General features: G+C 42.7%; 1 protein-coding gene across 1 annotated transcript; it reads left to right on the forward strand.

Annotated features, from left to right (window-relative positions):
• The first annotated feature begins 863 nt into the window (after nucleotides 1-863).
• Rhox11 (Rhox homeobox family member 11) lies at nucleotides 864-9331 on the forward strand. The gene is made up of 3 exons (NM_001024873.2): nucleotides 864-1431; nucleotides 5661-5706; nucleotides 9082-9331. Exons 1-3 carry the CDS (start codon nucleotides 1055-1057, stop codon nucleotides 9304-9306), a joined length of 648 nt encoding a protein of 215 aa, NP_001020044.1. The 5' UTR covers nucleotides 864-1054; the 3' UTR covers nucleotides 9307-9331.
• Nucleotides 9332-14234: the final 4903 nt, after the last annotated feature.

The raw sequence follows: 14234 nt of genomic DNA on the forward strand, positions 1-14234 counted from the left end.
CCCAGACCTTAACACAGCTGACTCCATGATTGAAATACCATTTAGGCCATTAAACTTAGCACATAGACAGCACTGCCTGCCCAAACCTAAAAGACTGTATCCATCAAAGTTCATACAGTTCTGAGAAAGTCTTAAAATGTACTAAAATTGCTTTTTTGGCTTCCATAGTTCTGCTTCTGGAAAACTCTTCTTGTTAATTGAAATATGTCAGCCCAAGATATGGTTTATGTGTTTAAAAGTTTATCCTGAGAAAGATTGGGAACTACACTGGGATCACAAACACTTAACTGGTGTCCAAGTATTCTTCTCTGGTGTGTACAACATATGCATATACAGATACATATAATTACAATCTTTGTTAAAATTGAAAACACATATTTATAATTGCACACGTGTGCTTTTATTCTTTTTATACAGAATTAAATCATGGCCTAATTTGGATTTCAGGATGTAAAGGGCCAGCTAATATTTTTCAGTTGATTCGTTATTTTGACTTCATAATTTGCATAATGAGAATGCTTCAAATAACAGGCAGTACAAAGAGATAAAGCTTTATTTAGGGTCACATAAAAACTGGAAATTATATCCTAAAATGATATTTTAGTTATTTTTATTGATATCCTGCCTTCTCCTCTAAATCTGCCTAAAATGCACTCACAGCCATAATCAATATCCTCTCTTAGACCCAGGGAAACTCCTCAACTGAGGTCCAACTAGGAGTCCATTTCTCATGAGTCAAAAAAAAAGCTAACGTTCTGCTTCAAGCGGCCCTTATTGCCATGCCATTTATGGTAACTGTCTTATTCTATGAGGTGAATCCACATACAAGTTCATCTCCACACTTTCTATGCCTAATCTAGAGCCTCACCCAGGTTTGTAAGTTGAAAATCAATAGCTTCGGTGGAGGGGGACACGTGTCCGTGTCAGAGAGGAACGTGTGCCGCCTAGGGTCACAATTTTAGTCTGGAGAACCCGGACAGCTCCTCAGAGGGCTTCAAGGAGCAGAGCCTCTCTCTAGAAGCCACAAGGGTGCGCCTTCTGAGGAGCACAGGTCATGGCCCGTAAGTACTTCTACTTCGACTACGACTACTATGGGGTGAGCTTCTATGAGGAAGAAATCACTACTGAACCCCAGGAAAGGGTGGCCTACACAGCAAACAAGGGCGGCTTTACCGACGAAGTAACAGACCTCCTGAAAGAGCTGTTATATCAGGGCGGTCGGAGCACTATAGTCGAACATAGTTACCGAGGTTGTGACATGAGTAACATTCAGGACACTGAGCACGAACCAGAGGAGACCAGGAACGCGGATGAGACCAGTGAGCAGTTATTATTCAGGATTCCTCGGAAACCATACAAATTCACGCCTGGACAGCTGTGGGAAATGCAGGCAGTGTTCGAAGAAACTCAGTACCCAGATGCCTTCAGACGGTGTGTACCGGGTCTGTCCCTCAGAACTTTGGGCTCCTTTTCCTCTCCCCTGACCCCTCCTCACTCTTTTCAAGATGTTTTAATGTCTTTGAGATTCAGCACATAGATTCATTTACAGTGGCATACCTTTGTCCCTGAGGTACAAGCTCCTCAGAGAGCTTCAGGACACACAGCCTCAGCGGATGCCACAGGAGTGCGCCCTCTAGCGAGCTCAAGCCTTAACAAAGACTGAATCTGAGCAAAGCCTACACAGCAGGCAGTGGAGGTTTTCACAAAGCAGTGGCAGGCACCCTGAAAGCATTGTGTTGCGAGGGCCACCAGAACTCTGAAGGTGACCACAGCCTCTCTTTAGTCTTGTTAAATCAGAGTCTGAGTTATGCAGGCTTGCCTTGAACCCACTCTGTACCCCAGTTCATCGTTCTTGAACTTGTGATCCTCTTGTCTCAGCCACTTCAGTAGCTGAGATTACTGGCTGTGGCAGCTGGGTTGACTTATCGTCCCCTCTTGACCTTAAACCCACTAAGTTTTCAGCTGACTCTATGGTGATGGTTGGGAGAGTTATTATCTAGAGGTCCTGGATGGAATTTGTTTTTTCTATCTATTAAAGAATTGAAAGGCAGGAAAGGTTCCAGACACAGCAAGCAGTAATAGGTAACAAGCTATTAAAACTGAAATAGGACCGGTGCAAGGCAAGGTAGACAGAAAGATGCCCCTCCACTAAATAGACAGGGGAATCTGAAAATGAAATGTTTTTCATCTTGGAGGGGTATCAGCTGACCAAGCTGCTCATTTTTGGATTAGTCATTTTAGACAAAGAAAAGGGAAGCTGACAGGTTCATAGATTCATGTAAACTGAAACATGCTTAGGACAGGCTTTGACCGTACATGACCAGGGTGGAGCAGTCAGCCAAAGGCAGGAGAAAAGGCCCACTAGGGTTTTGTCTCAGGTAAGAAGACAGGAAACTTTCTGCAGGTTTGTTTAGCTCTTCGTTCCTCACGAAGTCCCTCTTGGGTGACTGAGGCTGCATCCTTGGTGGAAACCAGGTCTCCAGAATGCTCACTGACCACCCCTTTGGTTCCTTTCATTTAAAGAATTGTCCTTAAACACAGAAACATAAAAGCCATCACCTAAACCAAATCTGAAGATCAAAATTCAGCAGCCAGAAGTCTTGTCAAGTGGTTTTGGACCAGGTCTCTGGGAAATTCGAACCCTGTAACAAAAGCCCTTTCCATGCCCACAGGCCCCAGTGACCACTCTCCTGCCTTATTGCTCCTCTCTAGATGCCTCATGTAGACACTTCACATAAGGGAAATGGGCAGAATTTGTCCTTTCTGAATTAACCTGCTTCAATTGGCATGTCTTCAAACCTCATCAGTGTGCTACATCTGGCTTAATTTCTGCATTCTCCGGAGTAAATTATAGCCCAAAGATCCTATTACATAGCTATCATATGTTTTCTGTTAACATATATTTTCTGTTATCACACCATCTGTAAAAAGAGAAATGGGTGATTTTCTCTGTGGCCTATATGGATTGTGCATTGCAGCTGTGAGTAAAGAGAGTACACAAGTGCCTTTCTTCGTGCCAGATTTTTCAGTCATTTGTGGGCATACACCCAGAAGCAGATTTGTTGTATCATGTGATCATTCCATGCTCACTGTTTGTAGGAGACCTGACCCTTCCTTTGTGGCTATACTGCTTGACATTCCTCAGATTCAAGCATGATGTTTCCAACGTCTTTAGGGACATATCAGGCTTGTTATTTTGTGGATGTTGTTAATAGCCACCTTTCTGGGTGTGGGATAATATCTGTGCGATTTTGAAGTTCGTTTCCTGACTGTTGTGTGACTTTACCTGTGCTTTTCGCCACCGTGACCTGTCTTTGTGGTCAACTGTCTCTTTCAAAAGGTCTTTTCCTATTTAACTCTGGATGTGTTTTGGAGTGCATTATTGATGTTCAAATACATTGTCTGATTCCATGTGATGCTTTTTTCCTTCAATACACAGAACATTGAAAATTTATTAGCATTCCGGTTTATCTATTTCATGAGTATTGCTTGTGCTGGAGCCTGCTTTTTGTACATACTACATTTTAGAGATCATACTCAACAGAATGAAGACCTTTGTGCTCCTGAATCCATATACAATTCCAGCAATCAGTTTGAACAAAGTACAACCAGTTCTAAACATGAGTCCTTCTAAGAATTACTGAAAAAAAATGCTTGTAGAGGTGTGAGAGGAGATAGCATTTTAAAATTTTTATTACAAATATTTTATACAATATATATTTAATTACATTTTCTCCTTTCCTAACTCCTCCTAGATTCCTCCTACCCATTCAACTTCATGAACAAAACAGGAAAACTGTCAAGACCAAAACCCAAATCAAAGCAGACAAAATTAAAAGAAAAAGAAAACAAGACAAAAATATAGCAAGCTATAAGGTGTTGTATGTTCACCCACAGTCACACGAAAACATGCACTCATGCACACATGTGCACATACACAGACACCCACAAAAAACAAAACAACATCTGCAGTCTCTTTTGTATTGGTCGACTACTCCTGGACATGGTGCCTAACTTGGAGTATTATGGGGATGATGTTGTTCTTTGTCTTACAGAAGCTTTCAGTTTCATAAGGCCTCATTTATTAATTCTTGATCTTAGTGCCTGAGCCATAAGTGTTCTGTTCAGGAAGTTGTCTTCTGTACCAATGTGTTCAAGGGTGTTCCCCATTTTCTCTTGTATCAGGTTTAGTTTATCTGATTTAATGGATCCCATTTTCTTATCAAACCTATTAGTCTGTATCTTCTGGGGAAGCAGCATAGACCATTAATATGGACAGTTATTAACGATAGGTATTTATTGATTCCTGTTATTTTGTTGTGGCAGCATGGATTTTTTTCCCTCTTTTGATGAACTTTTCTGGGATGTTTTATTCCTTGTGTCCTCTTCAGATTGCAGTTTCCTTCTAGTGCCTTCTGTGAAGCTGGATTGGTGTACAGAAATTGCTTAAGTTTGTTTTAAATCATGAAATGGTTTTCTTCCTTTGTCAACTGCCTGTAATTGTTTTGCTGGGTCTAGTAGTCTGAGTTGGCAATTGTGGCCTCTCAGAGCTTTTAGAACATCTATCCAGACCCTTCTGGCTTTCAGAGTTTCCATAGAAAAGCCAGCTGTTATTCTAATGGGCCCTCCTTTGTATATGATTTGGTGCTTTTCCCTTTGCAGCTTTTAATACCCTATCTTTTTATGTACATTTAGTGTTTCGATTGTTACTTGTCATGGGGGGGTTGTTTTCTGGTCCTGGTCCATTTGTTTCATACACTTTTTATACCTTGATAGGTGTGGCATCTTAATATTGTTCCAGATTTCCTGGGCTATTTATGCCTGGATTTTTATTTTTTAATATTTAACATTTTCTTTGACTGAGATATCATTATCTTCTACCTTGTCTTCAAGAGCTGAAATTCTGTCATCTGTGTCTTTTAATCTATCGTTGAGGCTGACATATGAAGTTTTTGTTTGGCATCCTAAGTTTTTCATTTCCATTTTTATGTCATTTTGGGTTTTCTTTATTCTATTCCTTTCTTAGGTTCTACTTTCATGTCTTGAATAGGTCTCACCATTTCATCCAACTATTTGTGTTTAAAAAGGTATTTCTTCATATCCTGTTTAGAGTCTAATACTAATAATTGTTGTTTTGAAGTTCCTGTCTTATGCTTCAGCTCAACTGTTTTACTTACAGCTTAATACAATAGAGTTGCTGACTTAGGAGGAAGCATACTGCATTGATTCATGTTGTGTTTTGGTACTGTGATCCAGGCATTTGAGATTATGTTTTAGGTGTTTCTTGGTGTAGACGTCTGGTGTCATCTTTGTTGGGTTAGTCCTTTGGTCCTAGCCAAGTGTGGCAGCTGTGAGATTCATGGAAAGTGTGGTGGCTATTCACATCTTGGTAGATGTAGGTCAGAGGAGGGTCAAAAAAGAAAGGATGAGAGGGAAGTGGAGAAGAACTAGAGGGACTCTGAGTCTGCACCAGGAGGCCGAGTCCCAGGGAGGAATTGAGGTGGGCTGGGACGAGGGCCTCCTGGAGGCTGCAACAGAACCAAGAATAAGCATGGAGAGGAGCAAGATATTAAATCTTAAAATATGCATAGAGTGTACAGATTGTACTTTATTTTTTGCTTAGTATGGAATACTAAGTATTTGTCTTTTTCTCTCCACAGAAAAGAGCTGGCAGAGCTCATGAATGTGGATGAACAGAAAGTAAAGGTCAGTCAGCTTGCTGTTTAGTTCTATTGGGGTGCTGATCTCAGATACTCCTCAGGACACAGATGACAGTGTCCTAGGCCTGTGTGATTGCTGTATTTTTATTTTCGTGCTTTATTTTGGGAAATAAGATTTGGACTATGGGGCCTTGACGAGTAGAAACTAGAAAAAGGAAAATTAAGCTGGTGTTTCTACCCCATCATTCCTAAAGTAACAGCAGAAAGTAAATAGAATCTTTACTTATCTATCCATCCATCGATCTGTCCATCCATTCATCATTCTATCTATCTATCTATCTATCTATCTATCTATCTATCTATCTATCTATCTATCTATCTTATATATGTATATGTGTGTAACATATGTATTTTGTACATATGTGATATACACATATATAACCCATAATTAACTTGTAGCACACAGGAGTTCTTCACAAGGGTCTTCTATTAGGCATCATTTTGTAACATAGAATGATTTGGAAATGATCATATCATTGCAGGGAGAATTTGGTGACAAAACTCACATATGTACATCTGTTACATATGTGCAGTGTGTGTGTGTGTGTGTGTGAGAGAGAGAGAGAGAGAGAGAGAGAGAGAGAGAGAGAGAGAAGGGCTAGTTCCACTTTATAAAAGAATGAAAGAATGAATGAATGAATGAATGAATGAAAACAGAATGAGGGAGATGGAATAATTGAGCCACAAATTATACTTTCTTTTATCTCCATTTGTTTATTCATTCATTCATTCATTCACTTTACATCTTGAAAACTGGCCCCCCTCATTCCAGTCTCCCCCTCACACTGTCCATTCACCCATCCCCCTTCCCTTTCCTTTGAGCATTAGGTGCCCCCTGGGTATCCCCCCCACACCCTAGCACATTAAGTCTCTGCAAGGCTAAGTATATCCTCTCCCACTGAGGGCAGACAATGCAGCCCAGTTAGGGGAATGGGATCCACAGACAAGCAGCAGGGTCAGGGACAGCCCTTTCTTTAGTTCTTAGTTGACCCACAAGAACACCGAGCTGTACATCTGTTACATATGTGCAGTGTGTGCGTGTGTGTGCGTGTGCGTGTGTGTGTGTGTGTGTGTGTGTGTGTGTGTGTGTGTGAGAGAGAGAGAGAGAGAGAGAGAGAGAGAGAGAGAGAGAGAGAGAGAGAGGCTAGTTCCAGCCAGTGTATGCTCTTTGGTTGGTAATTCAGTCTCTGAGAGCCCCAAGGGTCCAGGTTACTTGACTGTGTTCGTCTTCCTGTAAAGTTCTTATTCCCTCCAGTGCCCCCAGTCCTTCCCCCAATCCTTCTCCCTGAACTACCTCCAATGTTTGGCTTGAGTCTCTGCATCTGTTTCAGTCAACTGTTGGGCAGAGCCTCTCAGTGGACAGTTATACTAGGTTCCTGTCTGCAAATACAATACAGCATCATTAATAATGTCAACATTGTTGTTTGTCCATGGGATGGGTCTCAAGATGAGCCAATTATTGGTTTGCCATTCTCTCCATCTTTATCCCTGCATTTCTTTTAGACAAGATAAATTTGGGGTCAAAAGTTAAGTGGGTAGGTTGGTGTCCCTATTGCTCCACTGGGGGTTCTGCTTGACTACAGGAAGTGGCTATTTCAGTATCCATATCCCCACTGCTAGGAGTCTCAGCTAAAGTCACTCCCACAGACTATGAGTCTCCTCAATCCCAGGTCTCTGTCATGCCCTAGAGATGGCCCCATAACCCCCTACCTTTGTCAGATACTGATTTCTATTCATTCTCCTGGCCCTCTTGCCCTATCTCCTACCTCCTCCCATACTTTATCCTGAATTCCCCCCTTCCCCTCTCCAACCCCTCTCCTACCTGGCTTCCTCCCTCCATCTGCATCCTATGACCATAGGCTTGAACTCGTTGATACAGGAGACAACTTCCTGAACAGAATACCAGTGGCCAATTAATAAATGAGACCTCCTGAAACTGCAAAGTTTCTGTAAGGTGTAGGACACTGTCAATAGGACAATATGGAAGCCTACAGATTAGGAAAGGATTTTCACCAACTGTACATCTGTCAGAGGACTAACATCAAAAATATATAAAGAACTCGAGAGATTAGAGACCAACAAACCAAATAACCCAAGTAAAAAATGGAGTACAGCTCTAAACAGAATTCTCAACAGAGGAATCTCGAATGGCCAAAGAGCACTTAAAGAAATGTTCGAAGTCCTTAGTGATCAGAGAAATGCAAATCAAAATGACCCCAAGATTCCACCTCACACTAGTCAACATGGCTAAGATCAAAAACTCAGGTGACAGCAGATGCTGGCGAGGATGTGGAGAAAGGGAACACTCCTCCATTTCCAGTGGAGTGCAAATTTGTACAACCACTCTGGAAATAAATCTGGTAGTGTTTCAGAACATTCGAAATACCCTCCACCATACCTCAAGGACATGTGGTCCACTCTATTAATAGGAGTTTTATTCATAATAGCCAGAAACTGGAAACAACCTAGACGTACCTCAACCGAAAAATGGATATAGAAAGTTGGTTCATTTACACAATGGAATACTATTCTGCTATCAAAATCAAGACATCATGCATTTTTAGGCAAATGGAACTAGAAAATATCATCCTGAGTGAGGTAACCCAGTCCTAAAAGGACAAGCATGGTATGTACTCACTTATAAGTGGACATTAGCCATAAAGTATAGGATATCCTTGTTACACTCCACAGGCCCAAAGAAGCTAAACAAGAAGGAAGGCCCAAGGGAGGATGCTTGATCTCACTTAGAAGGGGGAATAAAATATGCTCCTGTAATCTAAGGCCTCTTCATATTAGGTGAGACAAATGTGGAAAGAGAGCTTGGCGAATGTCTGCCTTTATTTTAGAAGGTTTTGAAAGGTGACCTAGACAGTGGCAGTTCTAAATTTAAGTTTCTGGCATTATTACATCTTGAATTCAGGATATGGCTCCAAATTCCCACTAGGGTAGAGAAGAGTTGGCTCTTAGCTAGAAAGCAAGTACATTACCACACTAACATGCATGAGATTTTGTCTAAGGATATTTTTTTTCACAAAAACAACCATAAGCCTGTGTACAGAGAGCTTGGCACATGGCTCTAATTAGGTAAAATTGTGCAGAATAAAGGACATGGTATCGTGTACTATATAATATTTTTCTTTCCATTTCTGGTGGTGCCATACAAACCAAGAACTCAGAAGCTGTAGGCAAATCCTTGATCACGACTAAGAGCTGCAGCCATGTAAAGCACTATGAACTTTAAAAGCTGTATTGTGAGTTCAAAAGCAATTTGTGGGGACAAATGATACTGCATGATATGGTTCCTATCAAAGCAGCATCTGCTAAATATGTTAATCTAATCCCTCTCTCACTCTGATTTCAGGATTGGTTCAACAATAAGAGAGCTAAACTTAGGAAGATTCAGAGGGAAATACTAAAGGGAAAGATAATCACTCCTACCCAGGACGAACTTCGCATGAAGACTTTGGTGGAGTCCAAGAATGTCATCATTTTCCAGGAGCAAGTGGGGGATGGGCTCTTCTGGGATCACCAGAACTTTGACACCCGTGCTGTCCAGGACAGCCCTATCTCCCTTCTCTTTCTTTAGCAATAGAGTACAGCATTATCCCTTTATTCCTTAGGCTTGCCCTCCACAGAAAAAGGATATGTTGTTTTACAATTTCTACAAAAGGTAGAGCTCAGAGCGGGTGAGGGGGCTTTGATACATAGTGGTTACACCCTCCCTGGCAGGAGGAGGGCAGACTCTGTCTCTGCAGGATTCCTGGGCAGTACTATCCTTTCTTGGCATTCTGTTGCAGCCTCCTAGGTGCCTGTCAGGCCCTTCCCTGGGACTTCTGTGGTCCTACTGTGTTCTAGCCTACTGATCCCCTCCTCCACCCATGGTTTTTGTGAGGAATTCTTGGGGGAAGGTAATGGATCTGAAGGCCAGGATCTGAAGGCCAGGAAGGATGAGCCCTGGGCACCAGCAGCAGTAGTAGCTGTGTGTGGCCAAGGAGCAAACATTGGTCACAAAACAACAGACCTGTCCAGAGAAAATTAAGGAGCAGGAATCTTGGGGGATGGGTGGAGCCGGCCGCCCAGGGGTTGGTAAGGAAAGTGCACCTGTATAATTTCTCCATATTTTTACTTTGCTCTCGCTGCCCCGACTCAGCAGACATTTGTTTCATCATTTTTTTAACAGAGGGGACTGCTTAGATTTGACTTCATCTTGTCAAAGCATCAAGGCTTGTCTTAAGGACTCCCTGGTGTAGCCAGGGAGGTTGCTCAGTGGGAGCATGATGGAATTCCTGAAGACCTGGGTTTAGTCCCTGGGCCCCACACAATGGAATAGAGTCTCCCAAGTTCCCCTCTGACCTCCACATGCCCGGTTGTTGGGTCATGCTCGCACATGTAGTTAAAGTAAAAATCTAATAAAGAACTGTAGTTAGAAAGAGAATTGAGTCTATCGGGTGTGTTTGCTTACAGCTATTCATTCTTAGCTGTGAAATTCTGCATGGTGTGTGCACATTTGTGTTTGTGGGTAAACTATGCAGGAGGACACATCAGCTTCAATCATCATGAGACCCCCCACGTGACTTTTCTTAGTTTATGTCATTTGAGTGTGTGTGCACTCGAATGAGCATGCCAGTGCATGTCAGTATGCATGTGTGCTTGTGTGCTTGTGTGCTTGTGTGCGTGTGTGTGTGTGTTGTGCATGTGAAAGAGAATGGGGGAAGGGAGAGGGAGGGACACAAGAGAGAAAAGAAGAGCAGAAACACAGGCACATCTGTGAATGGTAGATGGATGCTCTTTTAGGAGTCTCCTTTTGGTCTCTGTGGCATTCAAGGCAGTGTCTCTGTTGTTTCTAGACTGTGCTTCTTTTTCTAGGGCATTTGGTCCAACAGCTTGTAGTCAATGTTCCAGTTCCTGCGGGTTCTCTTCCTGTATGTGCTGGGATTCCAGATGCCCACCACTGTGTCTGGCCTTAAGAGGCTCGGAGAACAAACTAAAACACTCAGGGTACCTTGCTAAGCACATTTATGTGTTAAGCCAGATCTACCAAAGGGAAAAAAAAAACAAAAGAAAACTAAATGAACAGACAATCAAAAAACCCTTGTCTTTTAATCCAAAATCTGTCTCTGGTCTAAAGATAACCAAGTAAGCTAGACTGTCTTGCTAGCAATCTCCAGGAACCTAGCGAGTCTGTACACCCACAGATGCTGATAAAGAAAACACATAGCATCTTTGCAAAGGTCTCTTTGGGGTACTATTCATCCTTGAGAAAGGAGAAATCCAGATGTGTGTGAGCATATCAGTGAGCCTGGAGGACACTGTACTAAATGAAACAGTAGCCTGAAAAGTGCAGGTTTGGCACGATGTAGCTAAAGGAGTCAGACTCAGTCATGCAAAAGCCTGGCTGCAGCCATGGCCTGTCCCACCAAAGGAAATAGCATGTATTTAATGTTAAATATTTCTGTTTGGCAACGTAAAAAGACTCCCAGAAACCTGTTCAAAAACAACGTGGAAATATGCTGCTGAACTATACACTTAAAAAAAACGGTTTAAACAGATAACTTTGCTTCTGTGTTTTAAGATAATTCTAAAATGAAAATAAAAAAAGCATGTGGCCAGTGATGTCTTTTGTATTTCATTGATTTTTTTTAAAACAAATGTGAAAGGGACGCCAACAGTGAATGACAATGTCTTGCTCCACATTGATACAGGGTATCAGAGGTTCAGGGAAATTGTCATAGATTTCCCCTGTTAGAAGTCCTGTAACAGAGACTTCTCCATACTGGGAAGACCTGGTGTGTTGTTCTTCATGAACGCTTTAGGAAACAGACTTGTGAACAGGGCTCCAGCATGAGTGAAGAGTTTTACCATTGCCAGTTTCTATATGTCACACTTCACACTGGGACTCAGAAGACACAACCGGATAAATTCAATGCAATGAATCTGCTTTGGTCCCAGAGTACCGAGGGTCAAGTGGCAGCACTGAATTCTAAAAGGCAGGGAAGTGATCAACAGAGCCAAAGTAATGATCATAACGGACCAATGCACATAGACCTATCATGCTAACCCATCCATCCACTGTCTACAGAAGTAAAACACATAGGAAGCTCACAAATTATCCTCAGTCTACATGAGTAGCAATGTTCTACAGCCAGAAGCCTATACCCGGTGAAGGGGAAAATGCTGCTCTTGTCACATTGCCAGGGATTGGTATGGATATGGAATACTATGCCTGACTGAAGCCCTGGCAGGTACCAAGTAGTCAGGGATGAAAATGATACCTTCATGCCCTCATCTTATACATGGGGAAAATAAAACAGAGAGGTCAAGTAACTTCCACAAAATCACACAGCAAGCTGAAGAGGAAATACAGCAGGCGGATAAGAAACCCTGGCTCAAAGAATGTGGACTGTCAGAGGGGATTGGAGATACCAGAAGAACATGGCCCACTGAATCAACTAAGGAAGGGCCATATGGGCTCACAGAGACCAAAAGCACAAGCACAGGGCCTGCTAGTGTCTGCAGTAGACTCTCTGTGTATATGTTATGGCTATTAGCTTGGTTTTTTTTCTGGGACTCCTGAGTGGAAGCAGGTATATCCCTGACTTCTTTGTCTGCTCTTGGGATTCCTTTTCTCCTATTGCATTGCCATGCCCTGCCTCTATGTGAGAGCTTTTGCTTTGTCTTACTGTATCATGCTTTGCCCTGTTTGACTGGTGTCTGTTGGAGGCCTGCTCCTTTCTGAAGAGGAAACTGAGGCGCAATGGATCTGGGGAAGGTAGGGGGAGCTAAGAGGAGTGGAGAGAGATTGCAAACTGTGTTCAGGAAGTATTTTTGAGAGAAGAATCCATTTTCAATAAAAATAAAAAAAAGAATGTGGACCACAGCTAAAGAATGACACCAAAAGTTGTCCTTAATCTCTACACCCATTAATCACAGGCATGAATGAACTCACACCAACAATATGCTTCCGTGCACGAGAGCATGCCCATGCACTTAAAAATGACATTTCACATCCAATAGTGTATTCAGTTTTTCAAGTTCAATTTGCTTTAGACATGTCTTCCAACTTTCCATCATTTTCTTTAAAGTATATTGATATCAGCTTCACTAACATAATTTGCCAAAGTTATTTTCTGGCTTCTTTCACACAAATAAAAATTTGTGGATAACTCAGAAATTGAAACAGAGGTGACAGAAACCTCCTCAGCAAAAGCCTCCTGGGACTTTTCTGAGCCTCCTTTCTCCCATTCGTCACCAGCCTCCATTGTGGACATTCTCCCTGAAAGAAGTTTGCTTCTGGGCTCCCTCTTATTACCCTGAGGTTTCAGTAGAGACTTAGAAAATTAGATTTATTTCCCTTAACAGAAACGAAGCTGGGATTGGCAGGTAACGAGGAAACTAGGGGAACAATAGAATGCAGGAGGAAAGGAGAAGATTCCCTAATATGATATCCCAGGTCACTTCAAGACCAGCAAAAGCCACAGTCAGAGGCAGAGAACACTGCAAATCCAGGTACACTCAGGCAGGGCGATCTGCTGCCTGAAAAGCTACTGGATACAGGCACAAGGCAGACAGAAGCTTACCCAATGACCATGAGCAAGGACCTGTATATGAGTATTCCCAGCCACCACTCCATCACCTCTAGACTGTTTCTTATAAAATAGGGCTCACTGTATTGAGGAACACCACTAGTCCACAAAGCTCCTATCCCACCAATGATGATGGGCTACCATATATTTGGCTGCAATTCTGACCAAATATACCCTCAAGATTTGACTTAGCTACCTCAACCCCACCACCTTGGCTTCTATTTCTGTCTGGACTCCTGAAACTCAGGAGGGGCTGCTTTTCCAAAAACAACATGAAGAATGTTGTAAACACTTAAGACCCTTCCCACCTTCTTCGGATCTCTACGGTGTTCCTTTTTTTCTCAGAGAAGATGGTTAACGGACATTAAGAGACTAGGCACAGTTGGGAAGGTATGGGAGGGTCACGCCCTCCCACTGTCACACCCCCAGAACTGCAGCAGGAGGATAGGAAAGCTAGGCTTTGAAGCTCTGCAACTCTAGGAGCTTCTCTTCCTGCTCAGACTTCCCAATCATAGGGTCAGAGGGCACTCCAGAGGCTCAGGGTCACAAGAAGTGGGAAAAAGCACTGGACGTTAAGAACCCACCCCAGCCCAAGTACAGTGTCTCCATTTAGCTCCACTCATCTCTGAGTATTCCCTCACACTGGCAGGCCTCAATGAGGGCTGGGGAAGGAGTAATAGAGAGAGGTACCTGTTCTCTGATGGGGTACTCTGAGCCTGCGGAGGTCGCTGTTTTCAGTGTGGTTTAATGTGCTGTATGACTGCGGAGAAAGAAAGGTGGCTCAAACAGGTAACCTCCTAAGGCTTACTGTGCTCCGGAGCAGTTTTAGTCTTTGGCCCTCTTGGCATTGTTTTATCCCATCTTGTCCACCAGGGGGCGACATTTGCTGATGACTTAGTCTTCTAGGCCTACTCCTGTGGCTCCCGTGCAG

Source organism: Rattus norvegicus, chromosome X, assembly GCF_036323735.1.
Source record: "Rattus norvegicus strain BN/NHsdMcwi chromosome X, GRCr8, whole genome shotgun sequence".
Classification (NCBI taxonomy): Eukaryota; Metazoa; Chordata; class Mammalia; order Rodentia; family Muridae; genus Rattus; species Rattus norvegicus.

Coding starts and splice junctions, on each gene's coding strand:
- Rhox11 (NM_001024873.2), top strand. CDS start 1,055: ATGGCCCGTAAGTACTTCTACTTCGACTACGACTACTATGGGGTGAGC. Junction 1,432..5,660: donor TACCCAGATGCCTTCAGACG/GTGTGTACCGGG, acceptor TTCTCTCCACAG/AAAAGAGCTGGCAGAGCTCA. Junction 5,707..9,081: donor TGGATGAACAGAAAGTAAAG/GTCAGTCAGCTT, acceptor CTCTGATTTCAG/GATTGGTTCAACAATAAGAG.